This window comes from Lolium perenne, chromosome 3 (assembly GCF_019359855.2).
Source record: "Lolium perenne isolate Kyuss_39 chromosome 3, Kyuss_2.0, whole genome shotgun sequence".
Lineage (NCBI taxonomy): Eukaryota > Viridiplantae > Streptophyta > Magnoliopsida > Poales > Poaceae > Lolium > Lolium perenne.
The window spans coordinates 228,812,940-228,837,679 of record NC_067246.2 but is presented as its reverse complement, the minus strand read 5'-3'; the positions used below and the strand labels follow the sequence as shown (position 1 = coordinate 228,837,679).

General features: G+C 46.4%; 2 protein-coding genes and 1 long non-coding RNA gene across 7 annotated transcripts; 2 read left to right on the top strand and 1 right to left on the bottom strand.

Annotated features, from left to right (window-relative positions):
* The first annotated feature begins 201 nt into the window (after window positions 1-201).
* LOC127343589 (protein PLASTID MOVEMENT IMPAIRED 1-RELATED 1) lies at window positions 202-4,038 on the top strand. Its single transcript, XM_051369737.2, has 2 exons — window positions 202-2,560; window positions 2,647-4,038. The coding sequence occupies exons 1-2, from the start codon at window positions 318-320 to the stop codon at window positions 3,776-3,778; spliced, it is 3,375 nt and encodes a 1,124-aa protein (XP_051225697.1). The 5' UTR covers window positions 202-317; the 3' UTR covers window positions 3,779-4,038.
* A 2,617-nt stretch (window positions 4,039-6,655) lies between these two features.
* LOC127343588 (acetolactate synthase 2, chloroplastic) lies at window positions 6,656-8,918 on the bottom strand. Its single transcript, XM_051369735.2, has one exon. The coding sequence runs from the start codon at window positions 8,831-8,833 to the stop codon at window positions 6,905-6,907; it is 1,929 nt and encodes a 642-aa protein (XP_051225695.1). The 5' UTR covers window positions 8,834-8,918; the 3' UTR covers window positions 6,656-6,904.
* A 5,346-nt stretch (window positions 8,919-14,264) lies between these two features.
* LOC127343587 (uncharacterized) lies at window positions 14,265-19,536 on the top strand. Of its 5 annotated transcripts, none has more exons than XR_007877339.2 (5): window positions 14,265-14,977; window positions 15,636-15,738; window positions 16,343-17,983; window positions 18,075-19,162; window positions 19,240-19,536. It is a non-coding gene; the product is annotated as an uncharacterized lncRNA (long non-coding RNA). The 5 variants fall into 5 exon arrangements; XR_007877341.2 differs by having other exon boundaries at window positions 14,268-14,977; window positions 18,075-18,165; window positions 18,624-19,536; XR_007877342.2 differs by having other exon boundaries at window positions 14,274-14,977; window positions 16,343-16,524; window positions 17,531-17,983; window positions 18,075-19,536.
* The last annotated feature ends 5,204 nt before the right edge of the window (window positions 19,537-24,740 follow it).

The following is a 24,740-nucleotide window of genomic DNA, read 5'->3' as shown; positions in this document are numbered from 1 at the left end:
CACGAGCTACTCGGACGCTCCCATTGCACTGTTCCATTTCGAATCCATCCCCATCCCCATCCCCATCACACAAGGCAAGACAAGAATTCGAATCCCCCAGATCCCAATTCCAGCTACCCAAAGCCAAAAGTCCAAAACAAAGCAAGCACCGGAGACGGCAAGGCCAAGCCCACCCAGCAGTAAACAACAAGATTGCAAAACCAACAAGGCAACAACAAACCAGCTGAACAACGCAAGGCACCCGCTCCGCTCCCCTGTCTTTCTTTCTGCCTGTCGCCGGCCGCGCGCCGTCTCTCCCCCAAAAATCCCCAACCCTCATGTCCTCGCGCCGCCCCCCGCCGGCGGCCGCCGACCGCGCGGCGGAGGCGGGCGACGCGGCCCTCGCGCGCGACATCGTCACGCTCCACAAGGCCCTCTCCCTCGACCCCTCGCGCCGCCGCCGCTCGCTCCCGCTCCCGCCCCCATCTGCCACCGCCGACCACAAGCAGCCCAAGCTCAAGCCCTCCTCCTCCCGCAAGCTCCTCCCCTCCACCTCCTCCTCCTCCTCCTCCTCCACCACCACCTCCTCCTCCTTCTGGAAAAAGTCCCTGACAGCCATCTCCCACCTGGGCCGGCGCCGCCTGGACTGCGCCTTCACCCTACACGTACACTCCATCGACGGCCTCCCCACACCGCTCGACGGCTCCCCGCTCACCGTCCACTTCCGCCGCCTCTCCGCCAGCGCCTCCACCCGCGCGGTCCCGCCAGCCCTGGGCGCCGCCGCCTTCGACGAGCCCCTCACGCAGCGCTCGCCCGTCTACTTCTCGCGCGGGGCCAAGAACGCGGTCAAGTACGAGCCGCGGGCCTTCGTGGTCGCCGTCAACGCCTCCGCGCTCGAGCTCGGCAGGCACGAGGTCGACCTCACCCGGCTCCTGCCGCTCTCCATCGACGACCTCGACGACGGCGGCGACTCCGGGTTCGGCAAGTGGACCACCAGCTTCCGCCTCTCCGGCGTCGCGCGCGGCGCGCGCCTCAACGTCACCTTCGCCTGCGCGCTCGTGCCCGCCGCCGGGGAGCAGCAGGTGGCCGGGCTGAGGCGGGGCTCCATGGCGCGGCAGGCGCCCTCGCCCGTGCCTGCACGGACCCGGGACGTCGTCAGGGTGCTGCACGAGGTTCTGCCCAGCACCAGGCCTTTCAAAGCCTTGGCCTTTGCTGGTGACGCAGGTCTTGATGCCACAAAAGCAACAGTAGTAGAACCCGAGGAGGATGGTTCGCCGGAGTCAAAGCATTGCACGTCCGTGGAGGTGAAGAAGGGGGAGGGCGACTTGCCGCACCCAGATGGCGATTGCTACAGCGCAGAGTTCAATGTGGTTGAGCAGGGAGTTGAGGTCGCCATCCAGGACCTAGAGCAGCTCAAACCTGCCGATGCTGACTATGTGGCTCATCCTGCAGAGAAATTTAATGGGGAAGCTAATGAAGAGGGAACAACCAAGCCTGCATTTTTAAGCCACGATCCTGCTAAAGACGGCACCGTTGAAGTGAAGCTGGAAGAGGAGCCCAGCGATGTCACTCCTGAAACGGACGATGTGGGAGACAAGCAGGCTGCGCCGGTCGAAGCAGCCGTGCTCCCTACTTCATCATTGGAAGAAGATGGTCAGCTGGCAGAGGATGCAGAGCTGGAGGATCTGGAGTCCTTGTTCAACAAATTCGCAATCGTGGAGCCAGAGGAATTTGGTTCACCAACTCTAGACGATAAGCTTTCTAGGCGAATGAGCTGCATGGGCGCGGAAGACGGTTACAATTCCGCCAGCAGGAAGAGCAGATCACGCAGCGTGGATGCTTCGTCTGATTTTGTTGCTAGCGAGTTCTTGGAAATGCTTGGGATCGAGCATAGCCCATTTGGGCCAACCACAGACAGTGATTCAGAGTCGCCGAGAGAGAAGCTTTGGAAGCAATTCGAAAAAGAAGCTCTGGAATCTGGGGACTGTATTCTAGGTTTGGATTTCGAAGATGGAGCGGACGAAGCTAGTTGTGACGACTTTGCAGAGGAATTTGATCTCTCCGCAATCATACACGAGGCTGAGCTTGAGCTGCAGAGTGCAGCTCCGCCCATAGACGCCACATTTACAGCCAAGTCACTGGAAGACCAGGAAGCTGAAGCTTTGATGCGTCAGTTCGGGCTAAATGAGAAGTCCTTCCAATCTTCCCCACGTGGAACTAGAAGTGGGTTTGGTAGCCCCATTGACATACCACCTGAGCTGCCCCTCGAGCTGCCGCCTTTGGCTGATGGTTTGGGCCCATTTATTCAGACAGAAGATGGAGGATTTCTTAGGTCGATGAATCTAGCTCTTTTCAAGAATGCAAAGAACAATTGTAGCCTGGTCATGCAGGCTTCTTCTCCAATCGTGCTACCAGCAGAAATGGGCTCTGGAATTATGGAGATATTGCACGGTCTAGCTTCAGTTGGAATCGAAAAGCTATCAATGCAAGCAAACAAACTTATGCCCTTGGAAGATGTGAATGGCAAAATGATGCAGCAGCTCGCCTGGGGGGCTTGTCCTGCTCTAGAGTCTGCTGGAAGGTTAGAAATCTTTCTTGTCATGCTTGCTCATGACTTACTACTTAACCATTTACCCTGGCTAAAACATATTGCTCTAACAAATGCAGATACAACCTATTGGAGAACCATAGCATGGAAGCTTTGGCAGGAGGGGTCAGTGATGCTCCCTTGGGAAAGAAGAAGAAAAGAAGAGGTGCTGATCTGTCATCATCATTGGGTGGGATAAATGCTTCGGAATATGTTTCACTTGAGGACCTTGCCCCGTTAGCTATGGAAAAAATTGAAGCCCTTTCTATTGAGGGTCTGAGGATACAATCTGGCATGTCTGAAGAAGAGGCACCCTCCAATATCAGTGCCCACCCTGTTGGTGAGATTTCATCTCTGCAAGGAAAATGCGCAGAGAATACACGGACCCTTGGGTTAGAAGGGACTGCGGGATTGCAGCTTCTGGATGTTAAACAAAGTGGTGGTGATGTTGATGGACTAATGGGATTATCAATCACTCTAGATGAGTGGATGAGACTTGATTCTGGAGTGGTCGATGAAGAGGAACAGTTCAGTGACCGTACATCGAAAATACTTGCTGCCCACCATGCCAAATCAATGGACCTACTTGCTGAAAACCAGAATGCGGACAAGAAAAGCAGAAGATCTGGTAGAAGATGGGGTTTGTTGGGGAACAACTTCACAGTTGCTCTTATGGTTCAGTTGCGTGACCCGCTACGTAACTATGAGCCAGTTGGCACACCGATGCTTTCTCTGATTCAAGTGGAGAGGGTTTTTATTCCCCCAAAGCCCAAGATATACAACACTGTTTCGGAGAAAGGTAACAGTGAGGAATATTATGAGGAGCCCAAGACTGAGGAGATTCTAGATAAGGCATTGGTTGCTGAAGAAAAGATCGAGGAGGAAGATTCTGCCCCTCAGTTTAAAGTCACAGAAGTGCATGTAGCTGGCTTTAAGAGCGAGCCTGAGAAGACAAAACCATGGGGTAATCAAACACAGCAGCAAGCTGGCTCAAGATGGCTGCTAGGAGCTGGCATGGGTAAAGGCAACAAGAATCCTCTGATGAAATCCAAAGCTATTGCAAAGCCAACGAAAGATGCGGCTGGCCAGCAAGGAGACACCCTCTGGAGCATTTCTTCACGCGTTCATGGACCAGGGACGAGATGGGGCGAGCTAACAGGATCTAAGAGGAACCCAAATATCCTCCTCCAAAAGGATAAGAGATTTCGGTGACGGGTATTATCAATTCTGGGTAGGTAGTTCTTGAATGAATGTCAAGGGGTGCCAGGTTTGGGGTCGTCCATCTTTGTACCAAATGCTCCTACTAGACTGTTAAATCATGTAAATCTAGTTCGTTTGCGGTGATGCGTACTGAATCATCTCCTATCAGACCTCTTTACATGTGCCCCGAGCTGGCTTGTACTTCTTTTGAGCTCGCCTGCGATCTGCTCACAACTTGTTAAATCGGTCTTTCACCCTTTTTTTGTCTGCCAGTTATTAGCTATCACAATGATTGTTATGTTTCCATGAACCTCTTAAAACCATAGATCATGTCAAACACATACAGCTCTAGATATATTCCTCACAGAAGTTTTGGCCTAGTTCTGAGGTTTTATTGTTTGTAAATACATAAAGGGTTTTGAAACATGCCAAGTGGATCTGTCATTCAGCAACCCATAAACATGTCTCTGTAGACATGGTTTCAGTAAAATCAAATCTCTTTTTTGCAGCTGTGAAGGATGTTTGGTTCTTTGGGCTGCGCCTAAACAGCAGGATACGAGTATATGACACCCTGTTCAGGCTGTAGCGTAGATGTAATTATGATTCAGTGGGGGCTCCCACGATCTTTGAAGCTGTGGTTAGCTGTGATTTTTGCGGTGTCCATGATCGCTTTGTTTATGGAGCTACCGGACCAGCACACACTAAAATGATGTGAAAAGGAAAACTAGGGAGTTGTGGCGAATTTTCTAATGAGACAACTCATGTGCTATCACAAATCAGATCCCATCCCGTGGACGCTTGATCATTGGCTATATGTACCAAATGGAGCTTATTAGTTATTAGCTTTGCGTAATGATGATAGAGCCCCTTCTCTGAATGTTGGCACTGTATGACATAATAAGGAAAATGTAAGCTCGGTACAATTCATCATCCACCCTTGGATGCATGCCATTTCTACCAAAAAAAAAAAAGTACAGTACTTATGAGTTTTGGACTTCTGATGCCGTGTCAATGGTTAACTCGCTGCTATTGGAGATCAATTGCTGCACTTGCAAGGAAGATGGTAAATACGGTTCTTCAAAGTTCAGAGGGCAACGCACAGCAAGGGAGCCTTCCGCTGTCATGATATTTTACTTGTTCGGAAATATCCGAAACCATGAAGGACAGTACACTCCTGAAAGTTTCTTTAATAGGTTGACAAAATCATTGATGTGACTTCCCGAAATTCTGAACATGTCAAAAATTCTTTATTTCCGTAGACGGCGTAGAGAAATTCAATCCTTGCAATGTTCTTACAGCTGTAGAGATACTAGATTAAGAGTTTGTGCCCGTGGAATTCACCACTATTTACATTTCGTATAACGACAATAAAAAGCAGGCAGGAAAATAATAATATGTTTTTAAAATTTTACAAAACGAAGCAGATAAGAGTGAAATTAGGATAAGAGCAAACAAAATCACAAACGGAGTACCAAACGCTTATACAATCAGAAAAATAGGAAAATACATTTACAATAACTAACACCGTTATGCCAAGAGCAACAGATGTACATTTGCGTGAATCTAAGTAACACGTAAAGGTATGAACTTAACAAAAACAACAATACCTCTCTTCGATTGTTACACCAGATTACGGATGCTAATTTGTAAAAAAAAAATACCTTATTTAATATTCTTGGTTTTATAAATAAAGTTTGCACTTGGTTCCTAAACTCAAAGCTCCTGCACAGTCAACACCAATCAATATCTTACAGGTATGCTACATGTGAAGACTTTTTATTAACGGAGAACAACAGCCCCACGGAAGAAGTAATCAAAGACAGAATCGTGCTTCACCATGGAGCTTAGCATTCATATATAAATATATTTAAGAATTCACATACCAAGAACGAATGTATAGAGGCTACATGAGTCTCCACCAAGGTCCACTGAACATGAAGCTTGGGAATATAAGGTAACCACTCACGCAGAGCTAAAACTAGGTACGAAGACTTTTGAGTAAATATAACATGCAAGACCAGAAGACACACGCACATACATATCAAGGCTTGTATTACATTAGCCTAAGATATTATCCTATGAAATAGAAAGAGGAGCTCAAAATCGAAGTGAACCATTAGCAAAAGATCTGTTAAGACCTAAGAGTAAGAAATAAAGGACTACAAAATAAAGGAGAAATCTGTGCCTAAAAGTGAAACAAAGTTGGGCACCTTCATCTGTGCTTGCCACAAAGAAAACAGTACTTATTTTAGGCACAACTATTCTGGCTATTTTGTGGAGATCTGTCGTGATAAATTAAAACTGTTATGGTTTAAGCATACTTTACCAGGCACTTGCATGCCTGCAGGTCAGGGTGTCAAGGTGGGATCCCAGTGGGATGTCATTTTGTTCTATGTAGTTCAAATTTTGATGTCAAAATTTATACTAGAAAAGTCAAATTATACTACAAGTGGGACAAAAGTGGGATCCCACTTGACATCCTTACTGCAGGTAATACATGATATCCAAAAGTATCCTTGAAAAATCTATGAGGATATTCTCAAGATTCTCTATCTCACAGAAAGATTGTCTTCTTTTATCTACAATAAAACCCATATTCCCAAGAGATTCTTCATCTTGTACCTCACACGCAGATGAACAAGTAGCATATATTGTTCAAATTCTGTGTCTCGTGGTCTATTAGTTAGGCTGGCTTGTGGGTCGATGGTTACTTAACGAAGGAACCATGATATGAACATAGGTCTATGCATATGTTCTCCTTCCACCCAAACTCGTCTGATTTCCCAATCCAGAACTTGTCGTTGATCCCCCATCGGGACGACATACATTTACACATGCACTACAAGTAACCAAACATGGCGAGAAGACTAGGAACTAAAATACTGATAATTATTCCATGAAAGTACTTATTATTGATATGTAGGACAAGAAACTTGCATGATCTCTTATGACAGCATATGCCTACGGAAAAGAACAGACTAGAAAACCTAGAAGGTTCAGAGCTAGGTAAGACTAGCAAACCAAGCTCATCAAACAAGCAAATTAGCCAACACATGGATATAACATACACCAGCATCATGCTGATCAGGCATATTGCACTTGTAGGTCTTGTAGGTGGAGCTCTTGCAGAAGTCCCGATTAATACGCAATCCTGCCATCACCTTCCATGATAATGTCCTTAAAAGCACCACCGCTAGGGATCATAGGCAGCACATGCTCCTGGTGAGGGACGATGATATCCAACAAGTATGGCCCAGGGGTCTCAAGCATCTTCTTGATTGCTGCACGGACTTCACTCCTCTTTGTCACCCGAACTGCAGGAACATTGAACCCTTTAGCAATGGTCACAAAATCTGGATATATCTCACTCTCATTTTCTGGGTTCCCAAGGTATGTATGCGCCCGATTGGCCTTGTAAAACCTGTCCTCCCACTGCACCACCATTCCAAGATGCTGGTTGTTCAATATCATCACCTTAACTGGGAGGTTCTCAATGCGAATCAGCGCCAACTCCTGAATGTTCATGAGGAAGCTACCATCCCCATCAATGTCAACAACTGTGACACCTGGGTTAGCCACAGCAGCACCAGCTGCAGCTGGCAACCCAAACCCCATTGCCCCCAGACCAGCCGAAGACAGCCACTGCCGTGGGCGCTTGTAAGTGTAATACTGAGCCGCCCACATCTGGTGCTGCCCAACACCAGTGGCAATGATGGCCTCACCTTTGGTCAGCTCATCCAGTACCTGGATAGCATATTGCGGTGGGATGGCCTCCCCGAAAGTTTTGTATCCCAGAGGAAACTCCGTTTTCTGCTGCTCCAGCTCCTCATGCCACGAGCCAAAATCGAAACTCTTGTGCGCTTTGCTCCCACTTAGCAGAGCATTCAGGCCCTGCAAAGCGAGCTTGACATCAGCACAAATGGAGACATGCGGCTGCTTGTTCTTGCCAATCTCAGCTGGATCAATGTCAATGTGCACAATCTTGGACCTGCTCGCAAAAGCCTCGATTTTCCCAGTCACGCGATCATCAAACCTCACGCCAAATGCAAGCAAGAGGTCAGCCTTATCAACGGCGTAGTTTGCGTACACAGTGCCATGCATCCCAAGCATCCGCAGAGACAGCGGGTCATCGCCGGGGAAGTTGCCAAGACCCATGAGGGTAGTTGTAACTGGGATCCCAGTGAGCTCAACAAAGCGGCGGAGCTCCTCTCCGGATGCAGAGCAGCCACCGCCAACATAGAGAATCGGGCGTCTTGCCTCACCAACCAGACGCAGGACCTGCTCGAGCAGTTCAGTAGCCGGTGGCTTAGGCAGGCGGGCAATGTAGCCTGGCAGACTCATGGGCGCGTCCCAGACGGGCACAGCCATCTGCTGCTGGATGTCCTTGGGGATGTCGACGAGCACGGGCCCTGGGCGGCCAGAGGAGGCGAGGAAGAAGGCTTCCTGGATGACGCGGGGGATGTCCTCGACGTCGAGGACGAGGTAGTTGTGCTTGGTGATGGAGCGGGTGACCTCGACGATGGGCGTCTCCTGGAAGGCGTCCGTGCCGATCATGCGGCGCGGGACCTGCCCCGTGATGGCCACCATGGGGATGGAGTCGAGGAGGGCGTCGGCGAGCGCGGAGACGAGGTTGGTGGCCCCCGGGCCGGAGGTGGCGACGCAGACCCCGACGCGGCCGGACGCGCGCGCGTACCCGGACGCCGCGAAGGCCTCGCCCTGCTCGTGGCGGAAGAGGTGGTTGGTGATGAGCGGCGAGCGCGTGAGCGCCTGGTGGATCTCCATTGAGGCGCCGCCCGGGTAGGCGAAGACGTCGCTGATGCCGCAGCGCTCGAGGGCCTCGACGAGGATGTCGGCGCCCTTGCGGGGCTCGGATGGGCCCCATGGACGGAGCGCGGTGGCAGGAGGGGCGGGCGAGGGCGAAGGCGAAGGGGACACCGCGGAGCACCTGATGGGGGCGGTGAGGGCGCGGCGTGAGGAGAGCAGTTGGTAACGCCGGAGAGTGCGTGGTTTGGGCAAGGCGGCGGTGGCACCCGAGAAGGCGACGGCTGTGGAAGTGGCAGTGGCCATGGCGGCGGCGGATGTCGCGAAGGCGGCGGCGAGGGTTTGGGCGAGGGAGAAAGAGGAGGATGGAGTGGTGGTGCGAGCGTGTTTTGTCTTTGGTGCAGTCGCGTGGCGTGGCAAGATGTGTGGTTCAGATGGGATGGGGCTGGGGGTGGGGTGGGCCAACCCGGTTATGCAGTACACGCAATGACATGTGGGCCATATCCTGGTTTGGACCCATATGTCGGTGACAATTTGCTAGGCTGTTCACCACCTGCGTCGGTATTTTTCTTTTTGAACAACCTGCGTCGGTATATAGAAGGATATACAATGAAGATTGCAGCGGCGCGTGAATCGCAGCCGTGTTGGCATTGACACGTAGGGTCCACCTATAACGGGTCCAGATTGGAAGTCGGCTCTCGAGGCCCGATAAAAACTGAATTTTTTTTTTTGAGGTGCTCATAGGGGTAGGGTGTGCGTGTGTACGTTCATATGGGTGAGTGTGTGCGCGTATGTATGAGGGTCTTTGATTGTACTGTGTTTCGCAAAAAAAAAAAAAAAAAAAAAACGCACGCACGCACACACTACCCCTATGAGCACCTCCGAGGGACTGAGCTGGCATGGCACATCACCTACCACTGAAAGTATAGCGCCGGTTAAATCCTGAAATAAATTCAGGTAAATGCAAACATACATGCCAAATCTAGGACTTGAACCTGGGTGGGCTGGTTCCACCACAAGGGACCTAACCACCAGAGCCAAACTCTATCATAGAGTGGATAGCAACTTATATGGTGTGTCATGCATTGTGTTATTTATTAGTATGTTGTAGACTCATCTTGCCTTGAGGTGTGTGATGTTATGGTAACATAGCTAGTTACCACTTCACTCTCTTTCTTAATTTATTGACATGCCATGTCACCAAAACACCTTGAGATGTGTGACGTTACGAGCAATGTTACTCCCACTATGAGCAGTCTTAGAGCATCTTCAACACGCGCTATATATGTTGCGCCCTATATAAACCGCCATTTCCAGCGCGAGAGCGCAAAATTGCTCCTCCGGCAGATGCTACAACGCTGTAAAAAAAAGTTTTGGGACGCAGACCGGTTTGCCCTATCCCAAGCGCTAAACTTTGGACGCCGGCTACAGCACGCGTCATCGCTCGACGCACGCGAACAAACCCCGCGCTGAAACTTCCCCCCGCGCCTCGCCACCGCACCGCCCAATCCCTCGCCTCCGCGCGGCCATCGACACAATCCCGGCGATGGACGGTCCCGTCGGCACCCCACCGACCCCTCTCTACTCCATTCCACCCACCGCTGCCGCCTCTGTCGCGCTGCCGCCCCATGCGCCAAACCCTAGCGGTGGCGCCGACGCCGGCAACACAACCGCTGATGCCCGTGCTCTCTTCGTCCCGCCGCGCGCGATGCTGCACACAGCCGCCGCTGCGCAGCTGGCCACTGTGATGGCCCCCGGCAAGGCGCGGGAGCCGCCGAGGAGGAAGGCGCTGTCGTCCAAACGCTCGTATGTAGCTGCGGACGCCGCCTCCCTTGCGCCGCCGAAGAAAGTGAAGGCGACCGCGACCCGCCGCGCGCAGCCTCCGTCGCCTCCTCCACCGACGAACCAGCCGCCGTTGGCGCCTCCGTCCGCCGCACATACGGTGTATGAGGAAATGCCGGAGAGGTAAAAAAACACTTCTTTTCATCCAAATTTTAGTTTAGATGCATACATAGCCACAGAATAATGAATTTCATTGCAATGTAGAGTCGATGATGAGTCTTTCATGGAGGCAATGAATGTTGGATCTTCGTTTATGCATGATGAACCGTTGAGGGATGGGAGGAATATGAGGATATCGATGAGGAAGGAGAAGGGTTGATTGAACCTCGCCATCCCTGTCGGTCAGCGAACTACACCATAGCGGAGGACAAGTTGCTTTGCAATACATGGTTGACAATTGGAATGGATCCAACAACCGGTGCCGATCAAACAAGATACACATATTGGATGAGGATGAAGGAGTACCTCGACGCCAACAACACAAGTGGGAACGAGCGAACCATGCGTTCTCTTCGGTCTCGTTGGTCCGGCATCAACACCGATTGCCAAAAATGGGCGGGCATGCAAGCCAACATTGATGTCATTAACCCAAGTGGCACAAATGAGAATGATAGGGTAAGCAATTCTACTACTATGTTGACCATATGGCTCATATGTGAAGGATACGAGGTTGTAGTTCATATAGCTCATATATTCTCTTTTGCTTGCTTTGTAGAACTATATGGCTCAAGGATTGTTTGGGGATGTGGGAAAGAAGAACAAGAAAGGCAACAAGATTCTTGGCAAGCCATTCACCTTGCATCGTTGCTATGAAGTGCTAGGGAATGAAGAAAAGATGAAGACCCGCGGGAAGTTGGATGCGGCAACTATGGCAGCCAATGCAACCGGTGATGCAACAATCATCGATGATGATGATTCAAGTGACGAAGGCAAGAAGAGACGCTCCACTCGTCACTCGGTCAATAATGGGCGGAGGAATGTGCTTGGTAGGAAGACTGCCAAAGATATGAAGGGAAAGAAGGCCGGAGATGATGACATTGCCATTGCTATGGAAAGGATTGCAAATGCAAGGTTGCAAGCAAATGAAGATAGGAAGGTGGCAAGGAACTTGGAGAAAGAGGCTATGGATGCAATGGAAGCTCGGAGAGCCGCTTTGGAGGAGAGGCTTGCCGCCAACGAGGAGAGGAAGTTGGATTTGGAGGAGAAGAGGCAAGCCAACGAGGAGCATCTACGCCTAGTGGAGGAGGAGAGGAAGCTTTTCTTGATGGATACTTCCCACATGGATGAGAGGCAAAAGTAGTACATCAACCTTGCTCGTGACGAAGTGTTGGCCAAGAAGAGATTGTTGGTAGCCAACATGAACACACCCACAGCCGGCATGTTTGGAGGAGGCATGCCCATATTTGGAGGAAGTATGGGAGGCATGGCCGGCATGGGAGGCTTTGGAGGCATGGCCGGCATGGGAGAACCAAGTTATGGAGGAGTCTTCGAAGGGACTATGGGAGGCTCGGTGCGTGGTGTGTATGGGACTACGGGAGCGCCACCGGGAGGATTCGTGGCCTCCATGGATCCTACTATTCCTCCTTCAATCCAAGATGACGAGGAAGAAGAAGCAAAATAAGGTGATGACTTGGAAAATGCGGAAGTGTGAGATGCATTTGTGATATGCAAATTGTGTGTTGCACTTTGTGTCCATTTAAACCATATGTTGTGTGTCGTTGTTGAACTACGTCATGTTGTGTGTCGTTCTTGAACTATGTTATGTGTGTTGCACTTTGTGTCCATTTGAACTATGGTAGATCATTTGTTTCATGATTTATATGTGAGTGTTTGATCTTGTTGAATGCATAGTAGTGCAGAAAGTTGTTTGCCGCGCGCGCTGTATTTTGCCGCGCCCGCGTGCGTTGTATTTTGGCGCACCCGACGGAGGAGCTTTTTTACCGCGCCAACACGCGCTGCAAAATAGAGCATCCGGTGGGGCAAATTTCAGCGCAGCGCGTGCTATACGTTTACAGCGTGGCGGAAGCGACGTTTAGCGCGCCAAAATTTAGTGCGCCTGTTGGAGATGCTCTTACTTGGAGTCGGATCCTAGCGCGAGACCCGCACACGAACAAGACACAAACCGAAAGAAAGATGAGTGGTGGCAAGAAGGCCGGCTTTGGTGGTGTCGGGCTGGTGAAGACGTCATCGGACTTCTCCAAGTTAGATACAACTAACTGAGGACTTTCTCCACTACAAGAAATATGTTGACCTACGATACTCCATTTTCGTCTTTAAATCGTCACAATATTTCATCTATGACGATTCTATGACAAAAAATGGATCGTCAAAAACGGAGCGTCAGAAATCAACCAACATGACCTTTTACTTTGAATCGTCATAGCCGTCTATCATGATATTGGATCGTCGTAACCACTATGACGATCCAAGATCGTCACTGGAGATTTGGCCATGCCACATCAGATCCTACGTGGCTAGTCTGACATGGCAAAATTATGACGAAATCTAATCGTCGTAATCCAAAATCAGCCCGATCCATTTCGGTGGATTGCATAGGCCGAGCCTATTAATACGAGACTTTTTATTCTAGGCCTTGGTCTTTTCTGATCCATTTAAATTTTGAGCCTTTGTATTTTTGCAGCCATTGTTCGGTCCATTTATCTTCTGGGCTTCATCTTTGTTAGCTGATTAACCTTTCGGGCCTTAATCAATTAACAACCTTTACATTTTTTAGGGCCTTAGTCTTTTTGCGATCTATTTTTTCTTCCTATTTGTAAGTTTTTATTTTCAAACAGTTTGACAAAATTAAACAAAATATAATTCAATCGGAAACAACAAAGACATGAAATTCTTTGAAGGAGACATAAGTAATCCACGGTTCAAACCACAAATACAAGAACGACACAGGGATGCAAATAAAGCTAGCCCAGAATGTAAACCCACCCTACAGCAGCAACATCCATTATCAGTCCTTCTGGCCGGAAACAGCTCCCAACCTCCAGGCATATATGCCTACAAGTCCCCTTCTTGCAGTTGCATGATCAGGAGCTCTCCTGTCCACCAACACTATGGCAACCCACCAACTTGTCCCCGTGTGCACCGCTCCCTCTAGCAACGCGTCACAGCATCCAGCTACCAACCACCACCGGTCCAAGAACAAGACTCCGCCGTATGCTCATCCATCTATCTTGCATGACTACAACAATGCAGAGGAAAATTAGTGCACAAGTACATACTTAACTGGTCAAGCCAATAATAAAAACCATTCAAGAATCAGGAACTGGCCAAAATAACAGTTTCACGATTCACAAAACATTCATGCGTCCAAAGAAAAATATGCATCAGACTGTAATAGATTTGTGCCTCTATCTACTGCAAGAGAAATGAGAGCATGGCCTAAAGTCAAATAAAAGAGTGCTAGTCATGTAAATGCTACCCCTGGAACATCATGCAACCAATAAATTCGAAAATAGATAACTGGAGTATAATATTTCCATTTTATGGAGATCATTATGACTATGACTTATCACTTACATCATAACTCGAAAAGAAAGCAACGCATACATAATAACTACTATATTAAACCTTAACAAACATCATTTTTCTCATAATTTTGAGGTCTCATACAGAGTGAACCTGGTGGTGACACGTGTATTTCATTGGTGATAACTTCCAGCTGATTTTTTCTTGTGTACCGTTGGGTGGTTCCTAGCGATTTAGGATATGTATTTTTCTTGCTGGTGCTTGAGTTATGGGCTGTCGTGGTGCGCTGGTGGTGTGGCCCTAACGGGTGGAGCGGTGGTGAGCCATAGTGGGGCAATGTCTCGATGGTTGTACAGGCCTGCCAGTCCATGTCGTTTTCTTTTGTTGTTCTCCGTGGGAATATGTGTTCGTCGCACCGCTTTGACTATTCTTTCGTTTTATCTAGCTCCGTGGCCCCTTTCTAGAAAAATCCCGTGGTAATACCACTCCAATCTTTACTAATTTCCTCACCGTTCTTTCTGTGCATTATCTTCCCCACCACAGCGAGCTCATCCATGGCAGATCCCCTAACACGGCTACACCTTCACCGGCTTCCCCTCGCCGGAGCTCCGCCTTGCCCCCCCCCCCCCCCCGCGCTGAGGTCCTCTCTACCCGACGACCCCCTGCGTAGAACGAGCTGCGCTGACCTCGACCCCCGTGCGAGGATGGAAGATACAGCCGTTGCGACCTGGTGTCGAAAGGCTCTTTAGGCGGCCGGCGATCTCTGGCACGGGCGGTGGAGCCAGCCACTTGGGTCGGAGGTGGGCGACGAGGCTGGCTACGACTGTGGCTTCCTCGAGCAGTTCCCACAGCTAGGTTGGCCATGACAAATACCGGCGATCCGACTGTGCCGGCAGACATCCCACTCCCGTAGCGGAGCCGGCAGCATCGTGGATCTCTACGTAAATTCGTCGGGCCATGAGGATACTGACGCGGACTACAGTCTAAGACAGGCACGCCTTGCCCTTCGGTCAAGACATTGTTGAGGCAGGTGCGCTCAGCCTTGATCTTCAGTTCTTCACACGCAGCGTCACAGAAGTTCAATTTGATGGCTCCACCTAGGATTCGTGTCTCCTCCAACCTCAGGTTAGCCCCTCTTTTACTGCACAACATCTATTAAAGCTGTGGTATTGAATTAGTTGTTTTAGCAATTATGGAGAGATTGAGAGGATAACGATAGTGTTGTGGTGGGCGCGAATGATGTTGATGTAATAAATCGGTGTGCTGTAATTTCCATCAGTAGACCACCACTGGTAGATATTTTCTGATTTGTTTTTAGATCCGGTTTGCTGCTAAGATTTGAGAGACGGATATGCTTCTCAAATTGGAGAAATATGAGTTAACTGCTTTTAGCCATTACTCAATATTTTACACCGAGCTAAATTATATAGAATGTATGCAGTTTGGCTAAAAAATTAGTGACCGGGCAAGCACTTCAAATAGTGCTTATGTGGTCTGTTTCTGGTAAATTATGCAAACTGTAGTTACAGTGAGTCTATGGAAAAACCATCTGAAATTCTTCTCGCCCCTGTCTCTTGCAACTCCCGTATATGGAGAAGTCACAAGAATCATGTGGCCTTTCAATTCCTAAATCCTCCAAACCAAATCCAAAGTATTTGTTGTTTTCAGTTTGCTTTTTGCAGCGCAGTTTGCAAAGGATTTAAGTTTTACAAGTGCAGCTGCAGCTCTCTGATTTTTTTACTGAGACCATGCCTAACAGCCGCGTTGCTGCAATATTTTGCAGGTTGCTGTCTTCTTTACGGTTGATGTGCTGCTAGATCATTTGGTCGACATGTGGCGCTTGCGTTCGTGCATTGACGGACAAGGAGCACAAAGCGACTCAAAAGGTGCGCCTCATAATATATAATTTAGCTAAAGAACAGTGCATCTTAGTCTTAGGCCCATAATTAAATATGATCACTCATGGACACAATCAGTTGTTGTATTTTGAATTTTTTGATAATAGAGTATTCCTCCCATCTTGTACAAGCATGTTTCAGATTTAACGAATGGTGACATGTTCTAATCCTATAAGCATCCAAAGGCTTAGATGTCATCTGTTCTATAAAACAACTGATTTCACTTTGAATGAAAGTTGTAGAGAATAGATAGAGATAGAGAGATCAGTTTAATTAGAAAGAAGCACATATGTTAACTTCTGAACGATTTGCAGAACTAACTTAGGTATCTTTGACTCTCCAAATTTTTTATTCTGTAAAAAGTGCCATCTTGTCTTCTTACATCCTTACCGTTGTTTTTGTCTTTCCTATTTTCATTATACAGTGAATTGAGAAAAATACAGAAAAAATGTAGGTACTTTGTATCTTAATGTACCACTCCTTTCAGTATATGCGATGCCTTATGTCCTTGCTCAGATCACAAAAATGCCTATTTCAGTATATTCGATTTTCTGTTTCTTTTTCTTACAAAATACAATTGCGATCATCTCAGGTGGAATATCAAATTGAACATCTCAAGGCAGTAAGCTTGACAGAGAATATAAAGAGGTTTCAAGAAGTGATGCTCCATCTGTTATACTTTTGTCTTCTAATTAATCAGTATTGGGGATACCATGGTGCTCCAAAGGAGACTCCCAACTTCCCCTAAAAGATCATTGGCTTATATTATTGATGGTAATACTTATTCACTAATGTTCGGAAAGCAAAATTATTAAGCAGTTAAATTGTATCCAAATAGTGTCTTGTAATTCTTGAAACGCTGACTGGTCTTTTCTCTCATCCAACAAAATAATTCCTCTTGGATTATTGTTAATGTTCTCACGTATTTCACATTGGTCCAGAGTTTTCTTTGGTTGCATCAGAAAAGAAGGCAGAAAATGAATATTTTCTCCATTCTTAATGTTCAGTATATAATAATATTGACATTCTTGGAACTTCTCATGTCGTTCAACCGTTCTTATTTGACATTGGACTGACATTTTTATCATGAGACAAGTTAAAATTTGCGCTGGGCTAGAAAGAAAGCAGTATGTGCTCTATATACAGACCGGACTGAAATTCAGATGGAAGATACACATTTGCATGTATAGTTTCTCTTGCGTTTGAATAAGTACATGTACTATTTAATCTCGCTCCCACTATTTTGAGGTTGGTATATCACAAATAGGTAGAATTTGGAGGTAACCTAGAACAAACATCGGAATTAGAAGTCAGGATGTTTACTTTTTGTGCCCAGTATTGATAAATGACTAATTGCTTTTGGCGATGTTGATGATCTAAACGAGCGCGGGAGATGTGAAAAGTTGTTTTATAGCTCTGTGATTAGACGCTTTCTGATTATACCTCTATATTCTCAGTAATTTACTTCAAGCATGTAGTTAGGACGAACTTGAGTTTGTAGTCTGACAAGTAATTAATGAAATTGTGGCTTAATAATATTTTGCTCAAACATTTAGGAGCATAGAGGCACTGTGTCAAAATAAGTGTTCTAATTGATATATATACTCTCAGCAATTTACTACAACCATGCAGTTAGGATGCATTTAATGTTGTAGCCTAACAATTAATAAATGAAACTGTGGCTTAAGAACATCTTGCTCAAATATTTAGGGGCGTAGATGCACCCTGTCAAGATAAGCGTTCATAATGATATCTGAAACCTGTCTTTTGTTGTTTATAGTGTCATTTGAAAGGTCAGCAATTACACTAATGCAGACATGGATACCAGATCCTGCCGAGGATCTTGACACCTGGTTCGAAACAGCTATCGCTAATGCAGATTCCTCAGTTCAGTAGGGAGCCAAATTGTTCATCCTGCTTACCATATGGAGATTATGGAATGTGCGCAATGACGCTATCTTCAAAAACATAGGAAAGTCTGTGCGAGAGAAAAAGAACAGGCAGCCAGGCAGGCGCTTAACTTATAAATTTTAAGCAATTCTTTTTGTGATTATTTGGGACATACTGCTAATCAAGGAACTGAACATCTATTAAATCAAGGAACTAAACAACTATTAAATGTTGGACATTTCCATTAACCATGCCCAGTAATTGTTTTACCTCTTCAACTGTACTGTTGGTTAAGATGCAGGATAAAAGCATCCAAGATGAGGAGTTCATATTCACCAACAAGGTTAATCAAGGAACTAAATATCTATTAAATGTTGGACGTTTCCATTAACCATGTTGCAAGCTACGCTTACTTTTTTTTGGCTTGATGCTAGGAATGGACAAATCTACAGCAGCAATGGCGTCATCTCTCTTCTTTTGTGAAAGGTCAAAATTTTCTGTCCAGCAAGATCCTCAACTGTGATAGTGAGTGATTTTTTTTATATCTTCCCCTTGTAGAAGAAGCCTTTGGTCAAAACCAGGATTTTATTCTGCTCTAGGAAATCCTCTCTCTTAATAATGAGAGTGACGCTTGGTCTTATCAATGGAAAACTCTAGGTTTTAGTACTTGTAAGGTGTATAAAGATCTAACTGCACTCAGTTATCCATACAAATTATCTATTATGGAAATCATGCAGTGAACTCAGAACACATTTTTCTGGCTTTTACTTGGGATACACATTGTAGATGAGAGAGTTTCTTTTTGGAAGATTATATGTGTCTTTTGTAACGAGCTAAAGATCCAAGCTACAGATTTTTTCGTGGTACCATTAAATTATGTCGGTTGTCCCTTTCAATATGGAAGATATTACATCACTAGCTTCAAATGTTTGTTGCTGCACGAATGACTTTATATTCAAAAACTTTCAACCATGAGTTTACAGATGCTTGAAAATATTCAAGGCTAAGGGGGTTCTTCTATAGAGACTCCATGATCTTACCTGGCAATAAGCAGTTGGATGCTGGTTCCTCTTATAGAACATCGTTGTGCTAACTCCTATTGCAGCCAAGAATACTCTAACTACATGTACCTTTTTTTGTGTACTTTATCCTTGTTGGACATGGTTATATATCCATTGTTTATCCGATCTGTGTTCATGTATTCAAACTTCTGATTCATTGTTGCCAAAATGGGGTTCTTCCCCACCGTTTATATGTTGTGTGAGCTTACCTGCTATCATGTACTCCAACCGCTGATTCATTTGTTGTAAGTTAGAGTTTTTCTTCTTAGAAACTCCTTAATTATTATGCTCTGTTCTCTCTTTCTTACATATTGTTTTCTAAGGTCTGTCTGCTCTTCTATATTCACAACAGATGGCTCTTTCTCTAATAATTTCTCTCAATGTGAAGGCTTATCTAACCATAACTGACAAGGAAGTTATGTGAATTAGTGAGGAGCTGAGTTTTAGCTTTGCTGCTGATGGTACTTACTCCACCAATAATGAGCACTTTTTATGACTTGGAGCGATTGTTACCGATACTAAGATTGGGGTCTTGCAGTTTGGTGCACAAATTCAAATTGACGGTGGTCAACGCGATGACAGCTGAGTGGTTCTAATGGGTTTCCAGTTTTCAGCTTAGGCATTCATTTATGATTGTTTTTGTTCTGCGGTGTCACAAATGGCAGAAGGCTGCTTGACAGATATTCAGTGTACGGGAGATGATATATCTTTGCAGATTGGGTCATCTTTGGGCAATTTACTACATAATTCCCACTGAGTACTTGCACGTTAAGTTGTTGTTATGTTTGATAGGAATAATGGACATTCTTTGGCCTCCAATATTGGTACCGAGTCTATTCCTGCTCAAAGGTAGATTGGTAATAATAGATTAATCATGCAAGAATTACATTATGATAAGAATGCTTAAAAGAATGTCCTGTAACAACTATACCTGAATGATGGCAGCAACAACGAATTCAGCTAGAAGTGACTATTTTGTAGGGATGAAAGCGGCATCCCGCAAAGTCACCCAAAAACTAAATTAACGCAATGCTTAGCAGTAAATTTGGGGTGAAAACATGAAGGAGCTGCGTAGGGTTGTGAAAATTCTGTCCTGTATTTCGTCCCGCGCAACCGCTATTGACTCAGAAGGTATTAATTAGCAGGGGTGGCAGCTTAGGTCATATCACATCTAACTATCGCTCTAAGCTTAGATCATCAGCCATATCTCCTGCATTAGATCAAGTGAAGTCTATGATCTGTTGTTATGTTCTCTCTACGTCCAAGAACTCAGTGATTGATGCCATGGGAATCTGCAATCGATGTTTTCCTTTTGTACAAATGGATCCTCCCTAATGCTTATTCCTTGCATGCATCGTAATCATCTGACTGCATCATTTTGTACAAATGGATCCTCCTAACAATACTACCCACCAGTATGTCGGCTCATTCCTTCACCTGACGGGCGCGGCGTGCCGTCGCGCCACAGTTTGCTAGTAACCATAAAGTAACATCATAGTGACTTGATTAGACCCTAACACAAAGCAATTCAGACCATATATTCCATATCACATAGGTACTTGACTCAAAATAACAAAGAGGAGAATGAGATAGACCAAAGACTTACCTAATCCAGAGAAGGCATCATTGCTTTAGGCTCAACAACATCTCACGAGCTCGCACCTAGCCAGTTCCAAGAAGCACACCTCGCCTGCTCTAGCAGCAGCGTATCTCTGATATGCAACCATTTACCATTGCCATCAGGAAGTTACTCTACTGCGAGAAAATTCAGTCTAGTTGAAAAATTAGTACTCCAAGATGGTGTAAAGAAACCATTGACTTCCTATGCCTGGCATCTAGACAGCAAGCACACACTGTTGTAGTAATCAGTAAAAGGACCCTAGGAAAGCATATACACATTGTTGAACTAATACACGTTGTGTCAGGTTTGATACAAACCTAGAGTAGTACTAAATTAATTAAGTACCTTGCATACTTGATATAATAATTGCCTCCAGATAGCAGCAACAGACAGGCATGGAACAAGCTAACAAATCAATAAACACTATAGCCAACTTGGTTTGCTACCAGAAAGTTTTTCCCTAATCCACTGATAACAAATGAAGGACATTTGAAGCAACAACACATATAAGTTTGTCATCATATCCTGGGTCAAAGTCTAACATAATCTCGATCAGAGGTCCAACCAAAGCCTGTTCCAGAAGGGAAGCAGACATCAGCAGCCCAAACCATACATAAACAGTCAGAGAACAATGTGATTGACATTTCCCGGAACCAAAATTTCTATAAAATTCCAATTCACACAGGCAGCAAACAAATTATCAAGTTTAGGAGAAGGTGAGACAAACCTCCTCTCAGACAGACACCAAAACCAACCTAGCGATGCTTCTGATAGATCCACATGCAGCTCATCCAAATGGATACCCAAAAACATCTAGTGACCTACAACTACGTGAATTTTTCCCACTTGGAAATAAAGTAAGCATGAGCAGAAATTGATATCAAATCTTGATTCATAATGAAGAGGATTAATATTTCCACAAAATTATTGATCTGAATAAATATGCAATGAACGAAAGACTAGGCAGCAACAATATAGCATGAATGTATTCAATAAATCCTAGTGATGTCTACGCACGCTTCTATTCCTGTAGACAGTGTTGGGCCTCCAAGAGCAGAGGTTTGTAGAACAGCAGCAAGTTTCCCTTAAGTGAATCACCCAAGGTTTATCGAACTCAGGGAGGTAGAGGTCAAAGATATCCCTCTCAAGCAACCCTGCAATTAAGATACAAGAAGTCTCTTGTGTCCCCAACACACCTAATACACTTGTCAGATGTATAGGTGCACTAGTTCGGCGAAGAGATAGTGAAATGCAAGTGATATGGATGAATATGAGTGGTAATAACAATCTGAAATAAATATGGCAGCAAGTAAACATGCAGTAGAATAGTAAATAAACGGTGATTCGATATTTGGAAATAAGGCCTAGGGATCATACTTTCACTAGTGGACACTCTCAACAATGATCACATAAATAAATAACTTCTCTTCACTTGTGCTACTTTCTCACACTCTCTTGTTGGATAACAAACACCATTCATTGTGTAGGGCTATAAAAGCACACCTCAAGCCGGAGTAAACAAGCTCCACAACATTCGGAGTTCATATTAAAGTAACCTCTAGAGTGCATAATAGACCGTTGCAATTTAGACCGAGTACTAACATAGCATACACACTGTCAACAATAGCTATGAAAGGGGGAATAGATCGCATCAATACTATCATAGTAATAGTTAACTTCATAATCTACAAGAGATTACAATCATAACCAATACCAAGTACTACATGATGCACACACTGTCAACATTACATCATGGAGGAGGAATATACTACTTTAATAACATCACTAGAGTAGCACATAGATTAATAGTGATACAAAGCTCATGATCACATAAAGATCACATGGGAGAGAGAGATGAACCACATAGCTACCGGTAGAGCCCTCAGCCTCGGGAGAGAACTACTCCCTCCTCATCATAGGAGACAGCAATGGCGATGAAGATGGCGGTGGTGTCGATGGAGATGACTCTGGGGGCAATTCCCCGTCCCGACAGGGTGCCGGAACAGAGACTTCTGTCCCCCGAATTAGAGTTTCGCGATGGCGGCGGCGTCCCTGGAGTCTTTCTGGAGTTTCGTCAATTGGTATCGCATTTTTAGGTCACGAGGGACTTTATAGGCGAAGAGGCGGAGTCGGAAGGGCCACGGGGCCCCCTCCCCATAGGCTGGCGCGACCAGGGGGCCACCCGCGCCGCCATATGGTGTGGGCCCCCTGCTGCCCGCCTCCGACTCTCCTTCGGTGTTCTGGAACCTTCCAGGGAAAATAAGATATTTGGTCTTTGTTTCGTCGAATTCCGAGAATATTGCCCGAACAGCCTTTCTGGAACCAAAAACAACAGAAAAATGAGAACGGCACTTCGGCATCTTGTTAATAGGTTAGTTCCGGAAAATGCATGAAATCATTATAAAGTGTGAGCAAAACATGTAGGTATTGTCATAAAACTAGCATGGAACATAAGAAATTATAGATACGTTTGAGACATATCACCTAGCTAGAATAAAACAAGGACGGTGATTTTGTACGCATGAAGCCCATGCTGTTATTCAGAACAAACCTAAACAACATTTTTTACCAACTAAAATGGATCTTCATCTAGCTCAGCGAGATGCACTGCAAAAACCTCTACAGATCTACAACCAAACAGTGCAAACTAAAACACCGATGAGCACACAAATCGTGATCTGCACCTAATCTCCTCTACTTTTCTACTGCAAGTTGTTAGCAGAAACGGAAGCCACCGTTTATGAGGCTACTGCTAGGCATATGGCGTGTAGTCAAAGTAAAATACCAACTGCACGCTGTTGTTGGCGGTCCTGCAGAACACGGGAACACCATCGTCGATGAAGGCAGGGGCTTGTAGACCTACCACATCTGGCCCGTAGGGTGGATCCGGTCGCCGAACATGTTCAACACCACCTGTTGCCTCCCTTTTCATCTGGTTGTTCCCTCGACCCGAAATAGGAGGATGGGAGGCAGCGGAGGGGAAAGGAATGGTACATCGGCTGGCTGTCGAAGCTTGGCCACCGGCGAGAAGGGGCAGCACGGCGGGCGTGATCCCTCGATCTATATGGGGTCGGCCGCAGGGGAGAAATCCCACGAGGGGAGATGGGGGTCGACCGGTCGAGGGTGAGGGGCCGGAGGTGGTGAGAGGGGAGGAGAGGCGCCGGAGGTCTGGGGTGGCCGACGATGTGGCGCCGGGGAAGGAATAGATCTTAATCAAGGTGGAGGCGGCGCGCGAGGGTGTGTGGGAGGAGAAGAGGGAGGGGTCTCTGAGAGGAGTAGGTGGGGTTGGATACGGACTAACCTAGAAAAACTTTCGGGACAAATTTTGGTCTCCCGCGGCCCAAAATCGAAAGCCTGTGGCGCCAACACCAGTTTCACAACGCGCAGAGATTCGCTCCAAAATTTCGGTGCGGTGAAGAGTGAGTTCCCAAGCGTTGGATCACGCTATTGTAGATGCCTAAGATCCATTTTGATGGGTGATCCATGGGTAGCCTCCTTCATGCATTCCAATTGGCTAGAATAAAGTGTCCATTGGAATTGTTGGATAGCTCTATTTCTATTGTCATCGCATAAAAAAAGCTTTTTTTGTTCCATTCATGCCACACGCGAGTGTGTTGGGTCCGAATGTACAGGTCAATGGGCTACATCTCATTTATTATTTGTGGCCCACATGCAACATCGTTTTATACTATCACTTAGTGTCCCATACATTGTATGTTTTGTCCGTATGACATATGGGTTCCACACGTTAGATAGGTCAAGTGGACACATAAGCGGAAATTGACACGTGGACATGGCACTTAGGTTAAAAAGTGACACGTGGACACGACACATAGGTGAAATAGCTGAGGTGTTATATTATGATGATTTTATGTTATGAAATAATGACGTTCTTGATTTAGATCGTCGTAATTTTCTAGGGTTTTCAACATCAAAATAGCTTACGATGTTCCGGTGCAAAATTGTCATAGATCTATGACGTTTTCATCCACCGTCACTATCAGAAGGTCACAAGTCAACACATTTCTTGTAGTGCTCTCGCCCCCGTTGAGAGTCCACTGTCTCCCACTTCTGAAGCCGGCCCGATCCCGAATCTTCTCTGTCGGCGCTACCGATCGGAGCGGAGGAAGGGGAGGCGTCTGGCCATATGTACATAGTAGTCTAGGATGTCGAGTCGCATCGTATGCACCTGTAGCGACTGGGAGTAGGATTAACGAGGCGGTTCCTCGGCAGTGCCCACCATGAGGAGCTTAGGGTTGACGGAAGGCGACGATGGAGATTCCGGGAGCGATAGAAGGCACGACGTACCCAGGTTCACGTCCCCGCGGTGGAGGATCGCTACGTCCTGCTACCAATCCACTATATGAATATATGTGTACAGGGGGCGCCATTGATGGAGTTTGTTGTATCTAGTCTAG